The sequence below is a fragment of the Manacus candei genome, unplaced genomic scaffold (assembly GCF_025592945.1).
Source record: "Manacus candei isolate 608988 ecotype Guabito, Panama unplaced genomic scaffold, ASM2559294v1 h1tg000033l, whole genome shotgun sequence".
NCBI lineage: Eukaryota > Metazoa > Chordata > Aves > Passeriformes > Pipridae > Manacus > Manacus candei.
Window position 1 is genome coordinate 7,730,943 of NW_026138081.1, and position 25,121 is coordinate 7,756,063.

Below are 25,121 nucleotides of genomic sequence, written 5' to 3' on the forward strand. Positions count from 1 at the left end.
AGCGCCGCTCCCGCCGGCCCACGGCCGTCGCGTCCCCCGCGAGGAGCGGAAGAGGCGCGGCCAGCGCGGCGGCCTCCGTACGGCGGGATGGCGGCGGCGCCGCGTTGCGGGGGGCGGCGGCGGCCCGGAGTCGTCCTGCTGCGGCTGCTGGCGGTGCTGCTGCTGGCGGGCGCGGTGGGCGCCGGGCAGCGCTCCAAATGGCGGCTGCCGGTGCTCCTGGTGAGTGCGGGGAGCGCGGCCGGGCCCCGCAGCCGCCGGGCCGGGCGGTGTGGCGGCGGTCGGGGCGAACGTGTGCGGGAACAGGGGCAAGAGGCCGCGGCTGCTCCGCGCGTCGTCCTCGGGCTGCGGCCGGGGGCGTCCCTGCCCGAGCCGCTCCTCTTTGAAGCCTGACCGCACCCGGGGCTGGTGCTCGGGCTCGGGGCCGTGGCTACCCCCTTCCCCGCTGCCAGGCTGGAGCCCTCTGTGGCGGGTCGGTCGTGGCGGCTGGGAGAGAAGGCTTGTGCGGGAAATAGTTCGATGGGCAGCGGAGGGAGCGCGGCCCCTGTGAAAGCCGTGATATGGGAGGGAGGGAGGGAGGGAGGGAGGGAAGGAAGGAAGGAAGGAAAGCGGGAGGGTCTCCCCGACTGGTGCTCGGCCTTGGGAGGGCCTGTGCGGGGAGAAGGCGCCCTGCGGCCGGGCTGGCGGCCCGCACCGCCGGGGCCTGGCGTCGGGAACGCTGGACCGAGAAAGGTGCGGGCCTTAGGGAAGGTGAAGGGAATTCCGGCACTTCTGACAAAGCTTGCAGTTGTGCGAGGGAAAGCTGTTTTGCCTCACTTTAGATCTGTCTTTACGTGGCGGTAGGAGTAATGTGTGCTTTCTCTGAGACCCTTGAGCTTCGGGAACAAAACTGAAGGATCATGGCAAATGCTTCTTTTGGTTCTTAGAACAAAATTTTTTTTTGTTGAATAGTCCAGACTGTCTCATCAGCAAGAAAATGGTAATGGTTTCAACAAATGTCAGTGTGAAATTAATTCCGTTTACAGAACAAAAAGCCCCAAGCCTCTCAAACCATCTTTAAGAGTGTGTTGAAGGGGTGGTGAAGCATGACTGGAAAGTCCAGTAAGTCTGGCTCCAGATTTGGCATTTGCTTTCGTTACTGTATTGACTTAAAACAGAATGGAAGATTATGTTTACTTAAGCTCAGTGACATTAAGCTCACTAATGTCTCTTCTGTTTTGGCGCCTTTACAGGGGAAGAAGTTTAACTTTGGGAAAATTCTCTTCAGCAACACCACCATTTTCCTGAGATGTAAGTGGTTATAAGGGATTAACCTGCTTTTTCTTCTTTTGGACACCCCTCCTACTTTTAACATTTGGGACTTAAAACATTGTGAAGTGTTAAACTGCACTAGCTACCATGACAGCTCATCTAGCACTGTATGAAAGCCATAGCTCTGATATGATTGGGTCTATTAACAGCCTTGAAGCTTCTCAGTTGTGATCTGTTTAGGCTGGAGCAAAAATGAATGGCTCTTCAGGCCCTCTGTAGGGTAATGGGAACACCAGTTCATTTCAGACAGGGGGTAATCAGGTGTGGGATGTGCTGAGCTGTACTGTGAGGTGTGCTTTTCCTATTGAAGATTTGCTAAATTCCTCTGACTGGGAGATCTGGTGCTGACTGGGACAGGGGCTGTTTGTATTGCAGAGTGACTGATGCCACTGTACAGGAGGCAATGCTTTTTGAGGACTTGTTCCTTTGTAGCTGAGTGTTTCTGGGAGTGGTAAGGGAATGTTGCACACTATGGCAGAGATCTCCTGAGAGATGTTTTCTTCTCCTGATCCCAGTGTGCAGCTGTGCTACAGAGCAAACATGTTTGCAGCCTTTCAGTTTTTTCTGCATATTGCTCGTTGCTGATCTGGCCAGGTCGATGGGTTATGTAGGTTACTGCTCAAAGGAGAGTTTCTGTGAAATACCCTCTTACCTGTGAACATGAGCACAGCATTTAGATGGCAGTAAGATGATGTAGGTGAGTGGTAGAAGGGACTAGCTGACTTTGAAAGGCTTGAAATCTTTGCCATGTGCTTTGAGCGCTTTGAGAGATTGATTGCACCATGGAGGGGGAAGCTGGTCTGCACTGGTTCTTACCATTGAGGTGGGGGGAGGAAGCTGTTTGGTTTCTGTCTGCTAATTGGGTGCTTACACAGGTACAATGCCTGTGAATGCCCTTCTGCACTTGTAGCAAGTGAGGAAGTGAAAGTCTCACAAGAGACAATGAGTGGAATCTGTGCCTCTGTCACGTCAAGACTTAGTTGCTGCAGTGATTGTATTCTTTTTAACTGAGAAAATTAAGGTATTGTGGGGTTTGGCTAATACTTGATGAAATTGCATGTTGCTGTGCTCTGTTATGTTTAGTACTTACCTTGCTGTTTTTCAGGTTTAATTTCCAATACCTGCTCTTCTTGGGACAGTGTTTCAAATAAAGTCTGTTAAGTGCCTTCACTGATCCCACATTAATCTGAAACAGGAGGCTAGTATTTGAGTGGTTGTTAGTGAACACTCATCATATCAGGGTTAAGGCTTTCCCACTTGTCAAGTGTAGCTCAAATGCTAAGGTTTGCTTCTTGCAGTGAGACAATTGTGAGTTTACAGCTGCAGGATCAAAAGGTAGGAATCTTCTTCTTGGGGAGAAGGAGGGGGGTTTGAAAGGGCATTTGGAGCTTTGGTTGGTTTTAGGTTCTTTCCTAAAGTTTAATAGAAATAGTGTACTTGTAGTAATATGGCATCTGAGACATGGGTCCTTGCAGTGAAGTATGTGGTAAGTCTAATCATGCTGAAATAACTGCGAGAAGGAACTAAGGCATAACATTTGTTTGTTAAAAGGTGGATCTGGTATAAGAATTCGATCCCTTGGCTCCTGATGTGGGCTTGAACTACACTGTGCTTGCACCCTTAAACAGGCATTAAGTCTTAAAATTCTTTAGTGAAGACACCTGTTTTACATACCAGTGTGATTAAAAGATTTACATGAATTTGGATAATGAATCATGGGAAGAAGAAGGAACAAAGGCTGTGAACTTACTCAGTTTCTCAGCCTAGATGATATTTAAACTGGATTTGATACTGAGAAACTTCAACTTTGCATATTTTTTCTTTTCTGCCCATGTCTCTGTGGAAACTGATCTCCTTTTGTTTGGTGTCTGTTGCCTCTTCCATCTGCTGTGTGATGTTTGTGTGGACAGTATTACCCTTGTCAAACATGATTGCTCATGGGTCATCCATGGTTTTGGTGAGCCCCTGCATCTCCTTTTCCACTGTCTCTTTTTCTCCTCTTCTTGACTTTTTTTGGTATATTTGTACTATATTAGTGTCTGATGCTTTCTGGTTCTGGCTGGGAAGACTGCTGCTGGCATTTAGTGTTGTCAATAATGAATTTATTTTTATCTACTACTTTTCTGAAGTGCTATTCTAGAAGGCATTTGGTTTCTTGTTTAGGATCATGGTAGAAACCCTGCTCTCTGTAAATGAGTACAAAGATTACATTCAAGTTGAATGTTGCTGGCTTTTTTCTGAAGGCTGAGGAACTTAGATTTCCACTTTGCTGAATTCAGTAAATGCCATGGATGCTTTTTCTATTTTAGAGTACTTCCTTTTCAAGGTTTCTGTAGTTTTGATGTTTGCAGATATTGCGCATTTTTCTAGTCATGACCTGTTTTACCTTTAGTGGGTACTACTGCTGAATATGTAGTTGCTTTTCTATTTTTAATAGATAGAGAGGTATTTAAAAGGTATTTTTGAATCTTTTGCTAGCTTTTTTTTGAGATGTTCCTCATTCGATCAGTTTTATTAGAAGAGCCTTTGTCATCAAAGAATTTGCCATCTACCCATGTCACTGCAATGCTTGTCTTGTCTTTTAGTTTCTTTGTTGTGTCCTCTGCAACATCTAGGAAAACGAGGAACATGTATGCCTTGTTTCCATGCTTACTAGGAGGTGTCATAAGGACACTTATTTTTCAGTCATTTTCCTTAAACCTTTGGTATTAGGAACTGTTGTTGATTTCTTAGCTCTACATATACATGCTTTAGTAGTCATGAGGTTTAAAGTGGGATTAGTCAATTAAGATTCCATGGCAGGGTCTTTCTTCTAATTGCATTTTTTACCTGCAGTGAGCAGTATGGAAACGTTCATTAAAAGTGTGCTTGTAACAAAGTCTGAGATGAATGTGCCTGTGAAGTTGTGGGAGCTTCTTAGCCACTGCAAACATGCTGTTAACTCAAAAGAGTTTTGCCATCTGTTGACTGGGAAAATGCAAACATAATCATCTAAATGGCTCTTCCAGAATAATCGCTGCTCATTTTGTTTAAGGTGAAGCTTGCCTTCTTAATGTCAAATTGTCTTCATCAGCTTCTAGTTTAAGATTTGAAACACAAAAAAAACATTTTCCTGACTGGGGGAAGATCTTAGGTTTCACTTTTGTGCATGTTGTTCTCTAATAAATCAAAGTGGAAAGTTGTCTTATTGCTGTTTTAGGTAGCATTGCAGCATCAGCAGCAAGAGGGAATGTATAGATGGCTGGTTTGTCTTTTGGGGGGATGGATGTTGACTTGCAAAATCTTACCTTTTTGTTATTTTCTTGGTGATGGTATTGATATATTTTAATTTTTTGTGCAAATTGCTCTTAGTATTATCCTGTTCTTACTGGTGTGTGTCCCTCCTGTCTCTGGAAGGGAGGCTGGTTTTTTATGTTGTAATCACTGAGAGTCACTGCTGTTCTCTTGTTTGGTATTTGCAGTTGCAGAAACATCCCTGATTGTCTTCAGAACAAAAGGTTTCCAAATGATCTTCAGCTCTTTAATAGAATTGTATGATGTTATAGTGAATTCTGTGCTTGCTTTCTTTCACTGAATAGTAATGGGTTACTTGAAGAAAATGTTTTTCTATTGTTTTCAGTTTCATGTTTAAAATGTAATTATGGTAGTTTTGCACAGATTGGAAGGAAAAGCATGGAAGGTAGACAGTGTCTTACGTATTCTTATCTGGTGGTTTTTTTTGTTTGTTTTTTTTTTTTTAGTTGAAGGCGATGAAAAAGCTTGTGATCCTTCCTTAGGTTTCAATGTTACTTGGTACTTAAGATATTCTGACTGCTACAATGAAGTCTTCAACTTTGGGGTAAGAATTGCATGGAAAAACATAGGTTAGATTTTTTTCAGGGTAAGCAAATCTAGTGGGGAGGCAATTGGAGATGTTGCTCTTGCATCCACATTGCGATTTGAGCATAAAAGACAAATTCTTCCATTGGAAGATAACAAATTTCTGAAATGAAATGGAATTGATCAACAGCTTGCTGCAATTGCTGACTTTTTTTGGGTTTTGGGTAAGGTGGAAGTGTTAGAATTGTTCTAAACCCAGGAGCTTAAATAAGTACATTGACTAAACTAAAGAGTGTGAGTTTATGCTAGTTGAAAATACTTACAACAATGCTTAATGACAGTGAATAGAAAAAAATGAGTTTTTTCATGTTTAGTCTGAATTCTGTTCTTTATGTATGCACACTGTAAGTATTAGCAATTTGTATGAAGGTATAGTGTTTCTGTCAAATGCTGTAGAACACAATTGTGCTTCATATGGCTTATACTTTCCCATGTTTGCTTTAAATATTAATTATGACAGTTGTAACTACTAATCTAGCACAAGACTGAGTCTTAAATCTTTAATATAATAATGTAGAGTTTGTGTAGGCTGAAGTTAATGCTGGCTACTGCACTTCCACTGTATTAGTTCTTACTCAGAGCCTGTATGCTGTCATTTTTATAGTCTTGTGTGGTCTCAATGGCCTTTATTCAGTTAAATTTGGTTCAAGAGTGTGTGCAGAGTGAAGCTCTCCAGGTCTTGCACCTGTCTACTTAGATAAACCATTTGAAATATTGGATGTTAATCTAAGTTCTACTCTATGTTTGGCAGGATGAACAAGCAGATAACTATTTTGGGGCCACAGCTGAAGAGCATCCGGGTTGGTCAGGATACTATGCCACTGCTTCTCTTCTCTTTCCAAATTGCTCTGAGCTCTTTAGGCCTCAGGTATGGGTAGAAATTTCACAGTTTGCTCTGTTGTCTCATACAATATATAGAGAAGGTGGTAATTCTTGTTAGATGTGTTAGCATCCTATGTAAGTGTCACTATAGGTTGGGAGGTACTGCTTTTTATCTGTTTATGACAACCAGGCTGTGATGATGATTTCTTAGTTTCGCTTTACTTCTGGCTTGCTATTCAACATCTGGCTCACTATGGTGGAAAAAAAATCCCAACCAAACCACTGTAAAGTTCAGTGCTTCTTTTTGTTTGTGGTTTTGTGTTCCAAATATTTTTTGCTTATGGGAGGCTACTGCTAGTTGTGTAGAAGTGGCAACAGAGTAAAGATCCCACTAAATTTGGGTCAATAAAGGATTGTCATTTATTGCTCAGATAATGTTAATTTAGAATAATGGAAATGAGTGTTGAGAAGTTAATTACTTAAGCACTGATAGCAGGTTAAAACTGAAAAATAGTAGTGCTCGTTTGAAACAGATCAAGTGGAAGCGAGAAGACGATGCAAAATGAGTGCGGGAGCAAAGTGCAGATGTCAGCCCTATGCTGGCTGTACATCAGCAGGCAAAGCTGTGCCATCCTGCTCATGGCAATGGCAGTGTAACACGGTTTCTTTTTTTAATGGTGTACGTAAGAACTCAAGGCAAATTGTGGAGTGTTGCGTCTGTGTTCAACCATTCCTGATCTGAACAAGTTTATGGATAGAGAATACTGGGAAATGTCTCATAGCTATTGAACTTAGTGTTGTGGGTTGTTTTTTGATGGTTTTGGTTGTTTGGTTGTTTTGGGTTTTTTTTAAGAAAAAGGCCGTGTCTAAAGATGACTTGAAAAGTGTTTTTAATAGTCTGTTTGCAATGCCTCTAGTTCCTCTGATGTGTGAAGATGGCTTGAAAGGTTTTTAAAAAGAAAGAAAAAACTACATGCTGCCTGCTTTTTATGTTTAATAATATGACAAGTGTCAGTCTGTTTTTACTGGGTTTTATAAAGGAGATCTTATGGGTTTAGCTGTGTAATATGAATTCAGGCAACTTAACTGAATGTTCAGGTTTGTGAAACTGGGGTTTTAAAAGTCTTTAAGTGAATTATTATCCAATTCCTTTGAAAAGTCTACTGAATTTCTAACAAAATATATTCCTCTCAGATACTAATTTCTGAAGTTTCACAGAAATTTCTTCTGATTGTTCAGGCTTTTTCTCGTGGTATAGCAGTTTGACTAGATTTTGAGTCACTGTAGTTTAAAAGAGTTGGCAAAATCTGGATCTCTAATAGGCACTCACTCATCTAGGAACTTTTTACTTCATAGATTAAGGCAGAAATCTCAAAATCCTGTTTCTGTCTGCGTAGAATTTATCTAGTAATGGGGATACCCAACAGATTAATATTTGGAAAATAAAATTAACTTCACTACTCTCATGTCTATGGGTTCTAAAAATAGATACCTGTTATCTGAGGGGATGAAAACCAGACTACCTCCACAAATGGACAGTTGATTTATCAAAATGAAAGCTCTCTAATACAGGTATTCAGAGAATAATCAAGTTTACTGGAAGCTGTTCTGGTAAGGTCATGTTGATGTGTAAAGTGCCTATAAACGTTAAAGTAAATGCTGTACCTTTCTTGTATCTTGCAGATTTTCTATAAAGAATTTGTTCATCCAGAACCTCTCTCACCTGAGAAACAAGAGGTAATTTTTCTTCCCTTCTAATGAGTGAGTATAGTCATGGAAGACATAATTTTGACATATCGATTTATCCATTTTTCTGTGATGTGTTTTTTGTTTCCCTAAGGGCTTAAAAGATAAGAAGGAGAGCACAGGAAATCACACCATGGTGACAGATAAAACTGTATGTATACTGAATTTAAACGTGGCTTGTAATCCAGTAGTCTTTTTTTGTTTTGGTTTGGTTTTTAAATTTATATTTATTTGTATACAAAGAAATTATTGGTAGGATATTTTATGGTTTTTTTTGACATCTGGAATTTTTTAGCTTGAAACTGGGTAGTGATGTATGGAAAATCAGAAAGCAGAATAACAGAAACAGAGTAACTGCTTCTTCTGTATGTGAAATATAGAACTCATACCATTCAAACCAATGGTATAAATTAACAAATAATTTTCTTTTTCCATTGTAATTTAAAATAATAATTGAAAATACCTGTTTTAAATGGTGACTAATTCTTACAGAATACATTTGGTTTTATTGTTAGTCAATTTTTTTAAAACATTGTACCTAGCAAGTTGACTGATTACTCTTGATTTTCAAACCTGTTCGTATTTTTATTATATATTATGTTCAAGACTCAAGGAGGAACAATTGTCAAAATAGCTTCAAGTTGATCGTCCTGGATGCCAAGAAAGAAAATGTATTTAACTCCTTGTGTACTTAAAGGCCATTCACTTTAAAGCTAAAACATAAATAGCTGTGTGCAGTTGTGAAATAAGGAATCAATTCAACAAGAGAGAGAGATAGTTTAAAGGCAAAACTGGTGTATATAATTTTACCCATTTTCTTTTGAGTTTACTGTGTTTCTAAATAAGTTTTATTTTCAGTCAATATTAGCAGATTTTTTTTTTATACATAATGTGCTTTAGGTCTTGCAGTCAGGAGGTTTCTTAAAGGAAATGCATGCTCTTAATACTGAAATTCTCTTGGAGAGGGCGTTATAAAAAAAGAGTCTTTGTGGCAGTTCTGCAGTAGTCATGTGAGTGGCAGACATGTAGATAGTTTTAACTTTAAAGCTCCTGGTAAATATTGCAGTTTCTGAGATAGCTAGAACTTCTTCAGTTGTGGAAATCAAAGAAATCTCTGATTTGTTTTATGGCGCAAATATTTATCTGGACAAGCTTACTCTGTTAGTTTATTGGCAGGATTTGAGTCTTACAGGTGTGAGAGCTGCTGCAGGGACTGCAGTAGTAGTGTCCATAGGAAATGACTACTATGGAAATCTCTCAGCTACCTCTTCTATCTTACACTGTAAAATTCAGCCTTCACCAGGGAGCTGAGTTATATGTAGCTGTGCAGTTCCCAAGCAGTTGATTGCAGCAGGAAGTACTTATCTCTGTGATGGTCCTAATGCTTCTAGTCTGAAAAGAAGAATTAGGATGCTCTCCTGAGTTCTTTGTAGCTTTTACAGAACCTTTGAGTACTCTTGCAGTAAGCCAGTATTAAATTTGCAAATTTGCAAAAAAAAGCTGTGGTCACCTCCCAAGTCTTTGAGGATTCTTCTGCATTCAAACAACTAAATTTTAAGTATTATGTCTAATAAATACATTTAAAATTTACATATCAAATGTTTATTAACAAGTTTTATGTCTCAGAAGAGGTGAACTTTATATTTACATGTAAGATATCACCCATGTGTGGCTAGTCTACTTCTGTCTTTTCTTTGTCTTCTTACTGTGCACTGTTAACGTTTAGATGTTTTATTTTCAGGCAATGAATGCTGTTATGAAAACTTGGCGAGATGGGCCATATATATTTATTGTGCAAATTGGAAGTACAACTGCAAAGGATTCTATTACCAGAGTTAAAAGAATGGAGAGGACAACACCTTCCTCATCTCAAAATAAACTCTTTACAAGTAAGATAGCTGTCTATATAGAAATATGAATATACAGCACTATTTTTAGGTATTACCAGTCTGAGTGTATTCTAAGGTACTTTTAATATATAGTGTATGGTTCAATTTCATCAGACACTATCTTTCACTTCACTTAGGTATTACTACAGCTCTTTCTTATCGTAAGAAAATAGGTGCTTGCTAGTGTCTTGAAGATCCTAAGACTGTTGTTCTGTCTGTTTACTGATGGAAATAAAGAGGAATCCAAAGCATTTCAATTTTGAGGCTTGGTGTTTTCTTTAAAAAATGTGCAGACCAGTAGAGTGATTTATATTAATAAACTCAAAACATGTAGAATACTAAGATCATAATTGTTGCCTTGATATATTATAAGATCCCTAACTGTCCATTGATAACCTATTCAAACTTCAGAGAAGTTTGAAAATCCCCTTAAGCAGTTAACGTACGTGTGTTTCTGAATTTTTCTTGTTACACATGAATCTCCAGCAAAAATTACTTTGAAGTACTGCTATGAGTTACTTGGTAATGGAGTGTGTAATTTTAATTGCATGCTTTTAGCTGAGTGTGTTCTAAGTCTTAACTTTCTTTATTAAAGTGCAAGTTAGATTTAAAAGCTATGTGAAGACATGTAATTTCTTTATGCTTGAGTGAAAATCATTTAAGTCCTGGCTTCCTTCTTTTGGTTCTTGTTCAATTTGGTTATTGGATTGTCTTTTTACAGTGACAGTAGAACTGAAGGGGCCGTATGAGTATCTCTCACTTGCAGACTATCCTCTGATGATTGTAAGTAAACCAGCTTTTCTTTGATCTGTAAAATTGTCAGTTGATTTGAATGTCAGTTAAATACTCTGCTTTCATATTTCAGGAAACACAGAACCAGTGTCTCAGGAGAAAAAGTTACTTAGCAGAGGGTGTTTTGGGGTTTGGTGGGGTTTTTAGTTTATTTGTTTTGAGGGGTTTTTGGCTTTTTTTTGTTTGCTTTTTCTTTTTGTACAGTACAGGATAGGGAAAACAGATACAGATTTCAAATGCTTGCACACGACACTAATGTTGTCCTTTTCTGGATTGTTTGAATTAACGGATGTTAATTTGTAGTTCCTGAAGTTATCGGTATTGTTAGCTCTAAACTGAGTTTTACTGACGCTGTTATTCGCCTTAGCTCACATCTTACAAAATTTGCTATTCCATGCTTTTGTTTGCAGCTACCCTTTCATTTGTCACTGCTTTCTTTGTTCTTTTACAGCTTAATCTTCCTTCTTCCACCAGCTGTCTCACACCCCATGAGGAGATCTTTAATACTACCTAACAGTGAAAGCATAATTGAGCTACAAAGAGCTAATCCCCTTTTTATTCAAAGGAGTTATTGAGTTGGTAGCTAGTTTCCTCTGTTGAGAAGGCTGAAAAATAAAAAATCTTTAATGTTAATGTAGTGAAGGCAAACTTTAGCTGGGGATCAACAACAAGCAAAGTCTCTAACCTGACTTTATTGGCAAGAATGACCTGTAAACAGCATTTCTGAAACACATTTTACTTCCTGCAGAAATAAAAAGCCACCAGCAGCTCTATTGAAATGTAATTCACCAGTGTGAATATTCCATGTGACAGGTCCAGAAAAAGGTCTGTCTCTCTAAATGTTTCCATAATGGAGCATCTGCTCATGAACTATCATGCCTAGGTTTTTAGCATTTGAACTGCATGGGTTAGTCAGATGTGAAAATCTGTAAGGATCAGTAACCTGTTCTCCTAAGTAAGGAAGGTTTTTCAGTTTGTGAAAGTTTCGATGGATTGTGCAGCTAATTTCAGTTTTCTTGCTTTAAAAAAAAAATCTTCCTTCTGGAAGAGGAGACTGCTTGTTTACTTTGGCTAAGTACTTTCTGCTATTCATTTAATGTCTTACTCTCCTTCTAATCCCTCTTAGTGTGCTTTTTGAAAATTTAACTTGCTCTGGTATGATGCTGTCCTTTAGAAAATCTACTATTGAGTAGCGTTGTCAAGCTTATTGTTTGCTGTAGGAGATGTACCATGAAAGTTCTTCTCAAACAAGTAACACGGGACCATAAAAAAACCCAAAAAGCACAATGTTAATATTTAAATGAAAGCTGGATTTCTTTTTCAATTCCAGGTTTTTGGCTGACCTAAAGCTTGGTTAAAAACTGAGTTTACTGGAAATTAACTTTTGAGAAGAGTTGTTGAATTATTTGAACAGAGGGCTTACAAGCATTAGTTGCTTATCTCTGTTCTATGGAATGGTGTGTAAAGGTGACCTGTAAGTTTATTTGCAGACTACTGTAAATGTACTATGAAGTTATTAATAAAGCAATATGGGAGAACGAGTAGAGTTTCTAGTAGTTGATCATTTACTTGAATTATTATCTGGGTTTTTGAAATCTAGTAGCTCAGGATATCTTCCTTAGAAAAGCTGCCTGTCAATAAATTGGCAGACTACTGTTCAAGAGAGCAATTGCTCAGAAAGTCAGCTACTCTGACTGGCAGTGAGAAATCACACTGTCAATGTTAAAGAGTGCAGAGAAGACAGATGAAACAGTCTATTTAAAAAGTTCCAAAGTTGCTATACTGGGAGAGAAAATAGAGTTGTCTTACAGCTGTGGAATGGAAACAAGGAAATTATTTTTCTGGGTCTAAAGTTCCTATTTCTTATTTCTTTTTGTGTAATAGTTTTTCATGGTGATGTGCATCGTGTATGTATTCTTCGGGGTTCTATGGCTTGCATGGTCAGCCTGTTACTGGCGGGATCTCCTAAGGATCCAGTTCTGGATTGGTGCCGTTATCTTCCTGGGAATGCTTGAGAAAGCAGTTTTCTATGCAGAGTTCCAGAATATTCGCTACACGGGAGAATCTGGTAGGTGATGGCTGCATCTCCCAGTTTAATTGATGGGGCATAGCACTGATGGCTTAGGCTAAATTGGGGTGACATGCATATTAAGCATATGATTACTTGAGGATCGTTTCAAAATGAAGAACAGGGAACCAGAATTTCTGTATTTTTTTTATATGTTGAAAACATGATGCTATGTGTTCTTCTAAAGCTAAAGTGCTGTTGCTTAGTCTGACTCCTGAGTGTAGTGTCTTAGGCATGTAGAATGGTAGATTCTGGAAAGTAGGCATTGTAGTGCTGGCTTGAAGTTTAAAATAGGACTTCCTAAGTGTAGTTTATAATTAATTTCTGACAGTTGGTGTTGGCCTTGGAAAGATAGTGTGAAACTCACTGTTCAACAGGACAGCATTGTGGATAACTCTTGGTATTTAGCCCAACCTGATAATCCATTTTAAGAGATTTCCTTCACATAAAACTGGGGTACTCTAGTTTTGAATTTTAAAGCTGGATGCATACAAATGAAACTCTACAAGTAAAATGTCATTATGACTTTGCTAATTGGCCACACCCACGGCACACAAGGTTTTATTGGCTGACTTGTTTGGAAGAGTATCCAGGCTGACCCTATGAATAAATCTTTTATGGATCATTTACTCTCCACTTTCTGTGGATGTAAACTTTTTCAGTAGGTTTTTTCTTATGCCAAGTGACCTATCTTTTCTGAAAGCTTACTCCAGATGTAGATAATAAAAAGATTATACACTTCAGTAGCCTACCTTCTATATCTGCTCTTGTGCTACAATTGCATATGCATTAGTTAATAGAACAGAAATTATATTTTAATAACCTAACTTCCTCCTCTTTGCTTTTGGTAGTTCAAGGAGCAGTAATACTGGCAGAACTTCTCTCTGCTGTGAAGCGATCATTGGCTCGAACTCTGGTCATCATAGTCAGCTTGGGATATGGGATAGTCAAGTAAGTAATTTGTTACAGGTTTGTTGTGTTCTATTTAAAGTGTTTTCACTATTGTTTTTTAATAACTTAGGGCAATATTCATCTCCCTGTACTTTGCTTGTTAAAAGGTAGGTGCTTTAATTAAGTGCTGTGAAGATGTAGACTTCTTCACTAGTAAAGAGAGACATACAGTTCTGTATTGCTGTCACTCTTCCTTCCATCCTTTTCTGTGTACTGCTGTTGGGTGAGTGTCTGAGTTGTTGTTGAGATACTCCCCTGAGTGGAATGGGAGCTTTATGTGCTTGCCTTCTGGGTGAGGGCGTCTTATAGAAATTAGAGAAGGTCAGTAATCACTGATAAAGGAGGGGATCTGCTTTAGGAGGCTTCTGTTGCTAGGAGTGCTGCTTATCTGTCCATCCCTAACTATATTCAATGGTAAAACAACACACTGTGTGGTAGTGGAAGCTTTTGGCAAGTGAGGGTGTACTGGGGGAACTGGTGTAGAAGTGGGGTGTGACTTCTTGAAATGGTTGTAAGATACTCAGCAGGTTAACTAGGAAACAGGACTGTTACCATTCTCTCCCTTGGTCACATTATACCATAAGACAAAATTAATAGTATGCTTTGAGCACCATGATAAAATTATTTTTGGATTCAGAAGTGGCTTGTCACAAGGACCTTTTATTCACGTGCTTCATACCTTGTGTGAGACTCAAGTTGACATGACTTCACTTTTAGTTCCCCACTTAATCTGAATTTCACTTTTTTTTCCTACAGGCCTCGCCTTGGAGTTACTCTTCACAAAGTTGTTATGGCTGGAGCTCTTTATCTATTATTTTCTGGCATGGAAGGTGTTCTTAGAGTCACAGGGGTCAGTAATAACTACTTGAATTTTCCCATATGCCACAGACACTATCAGCTTTATTTACTTGTATGCCAAGGAAGAATCTAGAGCTATGCTGAAAAGAGACAATGAAGTGGTTAAATTCTGAGACTGTGGATATGGATTATTGACAATTATTTTAAGTCTTGTCTATTTAGTAGGATATAATTCTGTATAGTTTGAAATAATTCTACTAGTTTTCTGATTAGCCAGGTTTCAGCCTGGACCCTTGTGTCTAATACTTTGGATTAGGTAGGGGCTAGTTGCAGACACAAACATACAACTTGGGTCACCTGGTCATGAGTCAAAAAAACCCTACCCAAGAATAAAAAAATAAAACCAAACAACAACAACAAAACCCAAAACAACAAATAACCCAAATCCCCACCACTCCAGTTTTGGAGGCTGTGACTGGGGAAGCATGTGTAAGTACTGCTGCTCCTGGATTCATTAGGAAGTGCATCTTGGGGTGTAGATTTCTGTTGTTCTGTTTTTGGTATTTTGGGATAAGGTTTTTAACCTGTCACATATTTGGTACTTTTCCAGTTTTTCTATGACACTGTGGCTCTGATAGCAAACTTGGCCCTGTCCATGATTGATGCCTGTATTATTTTGTGGATATCCTTTTATAAACTTCAGAATGCTACAAGCTTATTCACAGTTTATTATTTCTGTCTTACAGTTAAAAAGAATGTGGTTTGCTTGTTTCTGTTAGGACTTTGATAGTTTTTGATGTAAACACAAAGGCAAGTTTTGCCTCTTTAGTCAAATTTGGGATTGCCAGTGAAACTTTCAGTTTGTCCATGGATAGGGTAAAAGACTTAATTACTACATCTCTAACAAGCTGACTGCTAGATTTCTGTAATGGAAGTGGCCAGAGCAATTAATCACAGCAACTGCCTCAGCAGGGACTCCTTTTAACAGCACTAGATTGACTTAATTTGGAAAACTGCTTCTTGCCTTGCTGGTGGAGAACTGGGAACTGACAGTGTGGTATTGTCAGTTCCTCTCTATGCATTGGGCTAAACTCTTGGTTCAAGCCCTCTGTTTCTGTAGCAAAACTCAGAAGCATTGTGGTGGTGTATTTGTGGTTTCACGTAAAATAGCCTCACCCTCCTCACTTCTGTACCTTGTTTTCTTTTTTGTTCTTATTGGCTCTCTCTTTGTCTCCAGGCCCAGAATGATCTTGCCTCCTTGGCTTTTATTCCCCTGGCTTTCCTAGATACTGCCCTGTGCTGGTGGATATCCTTCACTGTTTTACTTGATGGGGTGTGTTTTCTTTTAAATTTGTTTTTTTGGGAAGTCTTTTGGGCTGAATTTTTTTTTAAATAATCTTCAAGTATATATTTTTTTCTACTTCTGGTAGAGGTTATAGAACTTCTGTATTTGAGTGTTCAGGTAAGCTCCTGCTACCTACTGCTTACCTAGTTTTTCTTGCACTGGATGAATGTGTGTTAAAGCTGCTCCTGAATATAGTCTGTCTGTTATCAGTCTCTGATTGTTGAGTGTGAAAGCAGTTCGTTCTAGTGTAGCATGTCACGGCATCAGAGAAGGAACCTTTGGAGAACTGACTCAGTTTATGTTTTGAGGAGAAGGTTGCTTAGCAACATCAAACCTAAAAGTCTTTCTGTAAAATCTGAAATAATCTTGAAGTAGGTGACAAAATGGGGATGTTCACTTTTTGGTGTCTTGACAAGCAACCATAATCTTGTGTGACTTTAGCAACTGACATTAAGTACTGAACTCGTGTATAGCAAAATTCCTATAAAGTGTTCTTAGTGAACACTATTTCTTAGCAAAAACTCAAATTAAAATGTGAATAGCTTGCTGCCAAACCATGAAAACCACAACTCTCCCCTATCATGATATCTCTTCTAAGCACTTGTTTTGTCACTGGGAATAAAATAAAAAAGAAAGTGCGATGGCACCTGTATACATTACTTGGATTTCAACTCATTTTTAGTTCAAATTTGACTTTTATTTTATAAGAAGTACAAGTGACACTTTTCTGGAGGAATGGACCATAGCCCAAAATAGATGCCTGGATTTGTGTGACAAGAGTTATAGGTGTAGATGAACTAGGTAACAGTCATAAGGGACTGATTCTGCTCTTTGGTACCTTTGCTATAGGATCAACCTTTTCTTCTACTGAGAACTGTCTTTTTGGAGGGCTCTGGGGGTGGGAGAGCTGTTGATCATAAGATCTGCGTCTCCTCATGCTAAGTCTGTGACCAGATTGTCCCTTCAGAGGTTTTTCCTTGACTTTTCATACATATTCATCAGCTTAACTCAAACAATGAAGCTGCTAAAACTTCGAAGGAATGTTGTGAAACTTTCTTTGTATCGGCACTTCACGAACACGCTCATCTTGGCAGTAGCAGGTAAGCAGAAAATGACGTCTATCAAATAAGACCACTTTCCATTTCCATATATGGCTTGATTTGGTCACTAAAGCAAATCTTTAAATTTGGTGACCTTTCTGTAAATACAATCAAAGTTCTTGGTATTTCTAACTCTTGACCCATTTCTAACAGTGGGTCTTTGCCAAGTGTTATGTTGATATTTCAGAGACAGTGGATTATTAGTCCTGATGTTAATAAAATCAATAGTAATGCAGCTCCTCTAAGGGAACACTTAAATCCCACTACAAGCTGCTAGGGGGCAAAAGATTATTATCATACGCTGTTAACTTCACAGAGATACTTTTTGCCAAAATCACAGTATCACTGTATACTTTCTCATTTTTAAGATGTCTGAAGACCAGATAGCTGAAGGACCAGAGTGATTCTTGAAAAATGTATTCTTAGTATTGTAACATAATGCCCTCTGTATTCTGGAAGAATACACATTTGTGCTCTGTGTTCTGGAAGAGTACAGGTTCAGTTTCTTTTTCCATTTATAATAGTGATGAACTGAACTTCAAGAACAAATCTGTTGATCCTTCCAGGTGCTCTGCTATCAATACAATGAGCAGAAAACTTCTAAAGACTGTGCCTTTATTTAAACAATCAGGCAAAAAAGCACATTCCTTTTAAAGCTCTGATTGAAATTCCTTTCAGCACGTGGTTCTTAGTCAACTTAGAACACCTTAATGGAGGGAAGTCTGTTGTAAAATTATGGTAAGGGCATAGTTTGAGCGTTGGAACTGTTGCGGGTCGAGATCTGAATGCTTAAGGCATTCAAGCAGATCAGATTGCTGGGTTACTTCAAGGTAAGCTTTGTTTGTCAGCTGATAATGAAACCATGATTTGGAGGCTAGATAAAAGTAATGTAAGAAAAATAAATAGGAGTGAGGAGTTGGCTAAATACTTAATATTTGATTTATGCCTTGTGTCTCTATGTGTCTGTGCCTAAATTATTGTATAAGGTCAGTACAATAAATCCATCTCTTGTTTTTCAAAACTATTAAATTGGATGTCAAGACTTCACTGTTTAGGTTTTTGGTCTTTGTTTTGGAAAGAGTCCTGTTGGTGGGATATTTGAATTGGCGTATTTGTAGTAATAATCAACTTGTTTGTTTGAATATTGCAGCATCTATTGTATTTATCATCTGGACCACCATGAAGTTCAGGCTGGTGGACTGTCAGTCGGTGAGTTTATATTGAATGTTTTCTACAATTGCTGCCTCTTAATAAGTTTACATTTGGCAGTAAGATTGCCACATAGTACCACATGCTAAAATTCTCACTGTTGTGAGTAATGAGCCTGTTTGACAGATGCCTGTAGCTCACCCTTGGAAAGAGATGAGGACACGGAATTTCTTGCTTCTCAATACTTTCCATTTGTGCTGCTGTATTTCTTGGCAGGACTGGCAGGAGCTATGGGTGGATGATGCCATCTGGCGTTTACTGTTTTCAATGATCCTTTTTGTCATCATGATTCTGTGGAGACCATCTGCTAACAACCAAAGGTTCAGCTTTTCTTACCTCTTCCTAAAAATACTGGGTTTTGGGAATGCTTGTTTATTCAAAGAAGTACTGGAGGGTGATTTTTAGTTACTCTATACTGATCCATAAGGATACTAAGCAGTCTGTGTAGGGGCTTGAGGAAAAGTAAGCATAGAGAAGTCACATACATAAAATCCAGTCTGTTCCTGGTTGCTGAACTTATTTAAAAAGAAGTGACTTAAACTTCTGATTATGTAGTTGAGCATCGGTCTTAAAAATAGTGAACTACACAGAATAATCAAGTCATGTGAATGCTGGGGTAATGGATCTCTTGGGAGGCAAGAGATACAATTCTAAGATAGCTTTCCTTCTTTCACTCCTGAAGGTTTGCTTTCTCACCACTGTCAGAAGAGGAGGATGATGATGAGCAGAAAGAACCAATGTTAAAGGAAAGCTTTGGTAAGAAAAACATTTTTCCACCTAATTTCAGTGGTAAAGAGACACTTTTGTGGAGGAAGGTGTCTTCCTCTCTGGCAAAAAATTCATTACTGCTGGAAAAGTGGAATCAATTGCCATCGATACATGTAGTTGTAGGGGAAATACTGGCTTTATGTTTAGTGTTTACATTGCCAATGTTTAATTCTGGGGTTGACACTGGAAACATTGCTACTGCTGATGTTGCTTTGCCAGGTCTAGTGGACTTTGTTTTATTGAATATGTCAAGTCTTAGGTTTGAATCCAGTCATGATGACAAGGATCTCTTGGATATTGTTGCTAGGCAGCGGTTTAGTGTGCAGTTCTCTTTTAAAATCCCATTTAAGAATTTTCATTTATTATCTGTGCTCTGAACTCTGCAATCTTAATTTTCCATGTTAAGGCCTAACATAGGAATGTCCAGTGGGATGAATATGTTTATTCATGAAATTGTCTGTTGTAACACCTCTGTTCATAAGCTGTGTAAAAGGTAGGGCCACATACCTGTTGTTGCTGTCTGTCCACAATTCATTATGTTGGGATATATTGGTGCTGTTTGCCTTGTGTAGCAGCTGAGGAGAAGTGTGTAATCCATTAGGTGCATTTGGCAAATCAGCTCTATCTGGCTATCTGTCAGGCTGGGAGATGCATGTTGCTGTTCATCTCGTAAGTCAACCAAGTGGCCAGTCAGCAGCCAGTAGGTAAAATAAACTTTGGGAGTTGCCTGTGGCTCAGAATGGTTAAGGCTGGAAGGGACCTCTGGAGGTCATCCTGTCCAAATCCCCTGCTCAAGCAGGGTTGCCCCAGACTGTGTCCAGATGGCTTTTGAGTATCTGGAAGGATGGAGATTCCACAACCTCTCTGGGTAACTGTGTCAGAGTTCTATGCTGCTGATGTCTGGCTTAAATAAAATGATTAGAAAATTTATATTTCCTGGGTAAAATCACAAAATGCAGAAAAAAACAGGTATTCCACCTGTCAGGAAAAAATACTACAAGCCTTCCAAAGGGAAAGCTGTCTCTAATCATTAACTTGTCTAATTCTGCCTCTTGAATCTGATGAAATATCCTAAATGAAGATTCAGCACTTTCACTTACAGTCTATGAACAATTATAGTTCAGTTATCCCAATCTTTTTTCCTTTTGTTTTCAGAGGGAATGAAAATGAGAAGTACAAAGCAAGAACCAAATGGGAATGTAAAAGCAAACAAAGCTGTGAGTACACTCTCTCTACCTCAAAGAATATAGATTCATCTCTTCTTTGTTTGCTCACAGTAGTTATGAGTAGTTTTGCAAAGTTTTGAGCCAACAAATATGAGGTTTTTGGTTTGCCTCAGTGTGAGTAAGTCAAAGTATTTTAAGTTTACATTACTTCTGAAAAGAAAGCAAATACAGGTTTTCCATCAGATTTCCTGTATGTACAGTGGAAACTTTAGAATTCAGTCTGTTCTTTAGGAATGTTTGTGCAATCCAGTATAGATAGAGCTGTATAATACCATATTCTGATAATGAGTAATACATTATTTTAACAAGTTTGTTAGTCTCAGAGGGACAGTTTTAAATAAATTGCCTTCTAGTTTTGAGATTTGTGATTTATTAGTTGAATGGGGTGATATGGATATTGTTATGTACCTGCCTAAATACTTCAGGATAATGTGCATTTTTTTTTCCATGTGGCTTACAAGCCACATTCATCTAGGAGGTAGAAAATATGTCTTGGAATTTTCATGGAATTTGTGCATAAACTTAAAAGTGGAAAGAACATGTAGGAATTCATTGTAATAGCAAGTCATATTTTTGTCGTTGACATTGTTTTTCTCAAAGGTTGATTGCAACTGTGTACTACTTACCTGAGGATAACATGAAAATCAAACTTTTCTGTTTTGGGACCCAGGGGGATGAGAGGGTCATTTCCACAACTTCAGAACAAATGTACTTGTGTTGTGAATTAAGAGACTGTTCACCAGATAGAAATGAGAAATCCTGACAATATGGACAATACCTTTGATAAATCTAACTTGTGCTTTTTATATGGTTTCATCTATTAACATCTTCAAAAGATAGTGTTCTTTGTTGAGAGACTAAAACTAGATTATGTAAATAACCGAAGTGTCCTGAGGTCCTCCTTTTCCTAGTCACCATTAGACTGTTAAAGAGTTCACAGCTAGTTTTTCTTTAGTCCTCTTTTTTTTTTTCCTGGAATGTGTTTTCTGTAATCCAGAAATCAAATCGAAGACGTTTTTTCCTGTTGTTTGTTTGGGTTTTTGGTTTTTGTTTAAATTTTTAACTGACATTTTAAATACATTACCTTTTGTCAAGTAGGTTGAGGGAAAAAAAAGGTTTGCATGTGACAGCATTTTGGGGAAACTGACTTTTGTTTTCTGTTTAATTTCTGTATTTGTAGCAAGAAGATGACCTGAAGTGGGTAGAGGAGAATGTTCCTTCATCAGTGACAGATGTGTGAGTATTTTTATAGTCACAATAAAAGCAGGTTCCTTGCACACAGGAACACAAATACATTAGAATGCTTTATAACTTGTATGCTGGGCTTCCATGAGCAGAGCCTGGCACTGGCCTCTGACTTCTTAGTGTGATGACACTTGGCTGTATGCAGTCTGTCAGATTTGAACATGCTGACTTAAAGAACACTGCCTCGGACTGTGAAACCACAGACTGCTTTGCACTTCACTAAAGTTAAATCTAGAAGACAGAACAAACAAACCCTCTTTGTGTTAAGTGCTCTGAAAAGACCCTTGAGTATCTTGCTGAATGTAAACCATGGAATAATGTGGTTTAGTTTACAACTGACATTCCAAATAAAGTTGAAATTTTTATGTTTCTGGCAGTATAGTCAGGTGTGTATGATGTCTACATCTATTCTACTTTTAATAACTTTTACATCCTAAAAATGCTACCTTTTTTGTAGCAAAACTGATGTTCACAGATTAATTATGTTCACAAATTTGAACAGGTATTTTTGGCAGAGGCTATGGATTGAAGTACAAAACTTTCCTTGAAGTTAGGTAAAGACAAGAAATTAGGTTAAGTTTCTAGAAGATGAAAAAGTGCATTTTCTGAGTTGAATTTGGTTTTCCCACTTCTAATACTGATTTTTTGAAGACTGATAGGATTCCTTAAGAAAAAAAGAACTAGACTGGTGTAAGTTATGAAAGGACACTTTGAGCTCCTCTGCTGCAGGGTTTTCTGTTCCTGAGAGTCCGATCAGGGATGTGAAGAGACAATATCTCAACAGATGGGATGTCTATTATAGGCTGGGGTACCAGTGGAACTTGTTTGATTCCTGGGCCATGTTTTTACAACATGGTCCCATATTGTAAATTTCTTCAGTGTAGTTCAACAGTGTTCCTGCATGAATGATGCGGCTTATTTGGAAACTTGGAAATTGTTCAGTTGATAATGAGAAACATAGAAAAAAAGAATTTGAAACTGCAAAGGTGGTTGAGGATACTCCTTGGGCTCTTCCTTTTTTGTGTGTCTTTCTCTAATTTCTGTTAAATTGAAAGGTTTGTCTTTGTTGCTCTTCTGTGCCCTAAAAGCAACATAAGGTTAAAAATGGTTGTCAATCTTAGTATGTATTAATTTTAACTTTTTTTCTCCCCCCCCCCCCCCCCCTGCAGTGCTCTTCCAGCTCTTCTGGATTCAGATGAGGTCAGTAAAGAAGTCTTCAGTTCAAATTAGTCTTCTCACATGCCAAAGGAGTCATGAGTCAGCTGGTAAAGACTTGGCTTATCAGAACTGGACTCCGATCTTGTCAGTGCAGCAGTAAAATACTACAAGGGGGGAAGGATAGTGGGGACAACTTCTTAGAATACAAACATGTATTCTAGAAAAAGTGCTATATCTGCTGCGTAAGTTGGACTCCTGACTTAAAATGCATGTGAGTTTACATTTGTTGTGAATGTGCACATTCTGAATAAGGTAAACCTACTGGGGGAAATGACACCATTGGGTATTTTATTTTCCAGGAAAGAATGATTACACACTTTGAAAGGTCCAAAATGGAATGAAGGAGTAGCTTTTTGCTACTGGAAGTGGAGACGCCTCTTTTAAAGTTGCTTGGTGGAGCAAGTGCATCCTGCTGGTTTGTTTGTTGATCTCAGCCTTGAAAGTTTGATGCTTTACTGTCATGGAGGGTGTCTTGCTGTGGAAGAAGTTCACAAGGACATTATAAACCTTTCAGAAATTTGAATTTACAAAGTTGCTGCGAGTTTGGATTTTTAAGCAATTTACATATGTACTATTCCAGCACCTTCTGTAACTTTTCAAATATTTAATCTGTGAAACTAAAATTCCTAATGTCTGTTTGAGGAGTTTATATTTCAGTGTTACAATTGACACCTAGAGGTGAACTGCCTGTACCTTTTTGGGGGGAGGGTGGGGACATCTAGAAGTAAGCACTGAAGAAACAACAGACCCATTTACTGGTAGATACAACTGCTGTTGTATGTCATGTGCCCAATATGCATGAGAGGGTTTTAGAGAGAAGCTCCTGTTGATGAAGAAAATTAAGATACCAGAATGAAAATATTTGGAAAAGTTACAATGATATGAGTTTTTAACAAAATCAAGTGCAATTTTATTCATAACACTGTGTATGAAAAATTTTCTATTTTAAATGCCATTGACCTATAGGTAACAGCTGTCTAGAGCTAACACTTGCTGTTGTGGCACATCTCATTGCCGGCAATGTGGTGGATGCCTGGAAAAATTATTTGCCCCTACCTTTCATGTGTTGCATGATTTAATTTAAAACAACAAACAAAACAACACCACCAAACATCACCAAACCCATTCCTGCAGCGCTCCAAAAGTGCTTGACCACATGTTAAGCAGATATTCTCCCTTTACATGTATCATCTCCCACCAAGAAGTTGGCGCTCTTCTACAAGAACATGGCATTGCTTTCTAGAATGTGCAAGCACTGCCTACCTTACTTGAAAGAGGCTTTATGGGGAGTCCACAGTGCTGGGATAGTTAAGTTCCCAGTGTCTGTTTAGAATTGCTTCCCATGTAAGTGATCTGATGATGAGCTTTCCTGTCCCAATTGGTCCTATGGCCAAGAGGTACTCTGAGATAACTGTGTTTCAGTCAAAGTTTCAGACTCCTATATAATTGCATTTTGTTTCTCCTTTTGAGATTAAAAAGAGCATTTGGTGTTGTTTTTATTTTTTGCTTGGCTGTAACAGCTACACTTGCAATAACTTCCTCATGCAAACCCACTGTAGACTGTATGCAAAAGGTCTAATTCAGGTTCATAACCTTTACACCTGACGATTACCAGGTATGCAGTAGCTGGACAGCTCAGGAGCAGATGTGGCTGCTGCTGGAATGGCATAGGGAGTAAGCTTTTCTGGTTCTTCACTCATAGCTATGACAGCAGAAATAAACATGTGCCTGTACTTCATTCATTCCACTGTAAGGTCTGGTAGCTTAGCTGTAGTTCATCTTTATCAGCAATTCAAGCTGAAACGTGGCACTTTACAGTAGAGTAGCTGAGGCACAAGGACATAGTGTCTTCTGCTAGGTGTGCTGTGGGGCAGTGAACTCTCAGCAGATGGGCAGAGAAAAAAAAGCTGTGGCTATAGCACCTCACTGCTTCTGCAGGAGTTGCTAGAGCTCTTCTTTAGGCTACAGGTAGAATCTTTTAATTAAAAAACACTTCTAATTTGCTATGCTTAATTGATATAGATGAAAAAAATGTTACCTCCATGTCCTTTTGAGGAGAGGAAATTTTGTGAAATAAAGCTACACAAAGCTCGCTATTTAATGGGGGGGGGTTCTGTTTTGATTTTTTTTTCAAGTCCTATTGTTCTGGGTTGTTTGGGTTTTTTGAAACAAATAGGTAAAAATGTTCTCTACTGGAAGCACAACAGTTTGTATGTACTATTTAATAAAGGCTAGGTAAAGAGGAGAAAGGCTTATATTGTGTCCTTCCACTTTCTTACTACCTCTTGTCTCACAGGAGGAAGTGTTAACATCTTCACAAAGCTCCCTGATTTTAGCTCTTTATTGCACAGTATTTATAATGCAGTTATTCCCAACAGTTCTTTTTTTTCTCATTGAGCTTGACAATAGAGTGGAAGTCTGTCATTTGAAAAGCTAATAGAGGTAGAGCAAATAATAGATTTCTGAACAAAAGTAACAGATCTAAACAGTTTTACTAATTGTATTCACAGTTTAATTGAATTAATAATTTAAAGACTAAAATAAATGTAGTAGCAGTGTGGTGCATGCAACCTCTGACTACAGTGGTAGGTCTTAGGCAATCCTTGCTGCCTTCTGCCCTTCCATTCTTGTACTTACCTGAAACAGTATTTGAAGTTGTCCTGAATTCCACAAGGGGCTTGTTGATCCCTTGGTTAGCCATTTTTGGTTTTTCACTTGTTTTAGCAGAGTTTCTGTATCATCTGCTTCCTAGCCTAC

General features: G+C 38.6%; 2 protein-coding genes across 3 annotated transcripts in view; one reads left to right on the forward strand and one right to left on the reverse strand.

Annotated features, from left to right (window-relative positions):
* The window catches only part of CAPN3 (calpain 3), an 81,853-nt gene that overhangs the window by 56,277 nt on the left and 455 nt on the right, over window positions 1-25,121 (reverse strand). The window lies entirely within an intron of this gene.
* Window positions 48-24,867, forward strand: TMEM87A (transmembrane protein 87A). Of its 2 annotated transcripts, none has more exons than XM_051791858.1 (20): window positions 48-219; window positions 1,230-1,287; window positions 5,049-5,146; window positions 5,939-6,055; window positions 7,693-7,746; window positions 7,850-7,906; window positions 9,497-9,644; window positions 10,366-10,427; window positions 12,321-12,504; window positions 13,356-13,455; window positions 14,212-14,305; window positions 14,864-14,935; window positions 16,590-16,698; window positions 17,849-17,907; window positions 18,124-18,227; window positions 18,590-18,663; window positions 19,831-19,892; window positions 21,082-21,137; window positions 22,316-22,346; window positions 22,664-24,867. In XM_051791858.1, the coding sequence occupies exons 1-20, from the start codon at window positions 88-90 to the stop codon at window positions 22,703-22,705; spliced, it is 1,713 nt and encodes a 570-aa protein (XP_051647818.1). In that variant the 5' UTR covers window positions 48-87; the 3' UTR covers window positions 22,706-24,867. The 2 variants fall into 2 exon arrangements, with proteins under 2 accessions (XP_051647818.1, XP_051647819.1); XM_051791859.1 differs by lacking the exon at window positions 14,864-14,935 and adding an exon at window positions 15,491-15,559 and having other exon boundaries at window positions 50-219.

Excerpts from the sequence above, each read along its gene's own strand:
- TMEM87A (XM_051791858.1), top strand. The coding sequence starts at position 88 with ATGGCGGCGGCGCCGCGTTGCGGGGGGCGGCGGCGGCCCGGAGTCGTC. Across the intron at positions 1,288-5,048 it reads CACCACCATTTTCCTGAGAT|TTGAAGGCGATGAAAAAGCT; the intron begins GTAAGTGGTTAT and ends TTTTTTTTTTAG. Across the intron at positions 7,747-7,849 it reads TCTCACCTGAGAAACAAGAG|GGCTTAAAAGATAAGAAGGA; the intron begins GTAATTTTTCTT and ends TGTTTCCCTAAG.